This window comes from Aplysia californica, unplaced genomic scaffold, assembly GCF_000002075.1.
Source record: "Aplysia californica isolate F4 #8 unplaced genomic scaffold, AplCal3.0 scaffold00098, whole genome shotgun sequence".
In the NCBI taxonomy this organism is placed as follows: Eukaryota; Metazoa; Mollusca; class Gastropoda; order Aplysiida; family Aplysiidae; genus Aplysia; species Aplysia californica.
This window is the reverse complement of record NW_004797368.1, coordinates 393,199-394,794: the sequence shown is the minus strand read 5'-3', so window position 1 is coordinate 394,794 and position 1,596 is coordinate 393,199. Positions and strand designations below refer to the sequence as shown.

The 1,596-nt window shown below is 42.9% G+C and overlaps 1 protein-coding gene across 1 annotated transcript in view; it reads left to right on the top strand.

Moving 5' to 3' along the window:
- The window catches only part of LOC101847097, a gene marked incomplete at its 3' end in the record, with an annotated part of 61,890 nt that overhangs the window by 14,639 nt on the left and 45,655 nt on the right, over positions 1 to 1,596 (top strand). The window contains 1 exon segment of the mRNA XM_005095232.3: positions 1,061 to 1,186. Coding sequence (XP_005095289.2) covers positions 1,061 to 1,186 — 126 coding nt within the window.

Genomic DNA, 1,596 nt, shown 5'->3' with positions numbered 1-1,596 from the left:
ACACACACACACACACTCACTCACTCACACACAAACACTCACCCACACACAAACACTCACCCACACACAAACACTCACCCACACACAAACACACACACACACACACACTCACGTATATATTATGTATACACATACACGCACACACACTCTTATTAACTCACACACTCACTCATACACACTCACATATTTAAGTATACACATAGACGCACGTACACTCACTCATACACACACGTACACACATACACACACAAACACACGCACACACACATACACACACACACACACACACACACACACACACACACACACCCCTCGTCTTCGCTCAGTGATGACGAAGCCTGCCGCGCGGGCTCAGCCGCAAAGCGGGCGCGCAACATGGCCCACGGTGAGATCTGGTTAAGTGGCGAGGGAAACCCCGCGAGACGCCAAAAATAGATGGCTGAAATACGTCATCAAAATTTCGGCCAATCACAGAGATGTGTTACATGCTCGCTGTAGCTTCATGTATTTTTTTTCCTCTACCATGGGTTGCCGTCATAAGACAGTCTTGTCTGTATCTGAAATCTTCCCTCTCTCACACTTCCTCCAGCCCACGGGGCGGTGCTACTCACGGGGGTGTCTTTAGGCTTTAGGCCATTCCCAAAGGGGTAACACTAACATGTTTTTATGCACAGTAGAATTGTAAATGGGCTGAATCATCAATGGCATGTTCATAACTGTGCCTGAACTGCATCAGGGAACTGCTGATTTTTCTTTCCTAATCCTTACTATCGTCAGTTTTCCTCTACTTCTTTTGTATGTTTGTCACACTCTTGTGACCCGCTATTTCCGGGGTGCCTTGATAGTCGAAGCAGACTTTGTGCTGTTGAAGCTAGAGAGGTGAGCAGAGTAGGCCTGATTCCTTGTATGGACTTCTCTGTTGACATCCAACCCTTGGCGCTCATAATATGACCTTATGCCGTTGCGAGCGCCGTAAAAACCCTACTAAAATAAACTGACCATATCACTAAAGACTATTTTTTCTAGTAATCTCCCTCTTGCATGGCCACTCTGTTGCCAGATTCCGGCTGGAGTATTCTGCCCAGGCCTGACCTCCACCCAAAAACCTCCCACGTTTACCTCTTCTGTCGTGTCGTACATGTCGGAGTTAAGCTATGATGGCCACCACGGAGACTCACTTTTGAAGGTAAGCCTGTCTGCTTTTTTCTGACTTGACTCATGTTCATGTATGTATTATTATTGTAAGATCACGCAGCGGCAGATACGTACCACTAAGAACAAAGAAAGAAAGATACAAAAGAAGTTTCTCACCATTTAGTATAAAGCTACTGTAGCTGTCAGAATAAACATCAATGTGTATTGCTGTTTTGAAATATACATGTGATAAATTCCTGCATGACATCGAATGATGCATCTAATGTTATATACATTATTGTCAGTTTTACTTGTCACTATTGAATTTTAATGAGAGTAATATATAATTGAATTTCCATGTACACCGTGTTTACGCCCTGTACAGTTATGAAAAATGTCCTTCTGGAACAATAAAATATTATCTGATCTTATATGTATATTTATCTATAAATATATATAGAT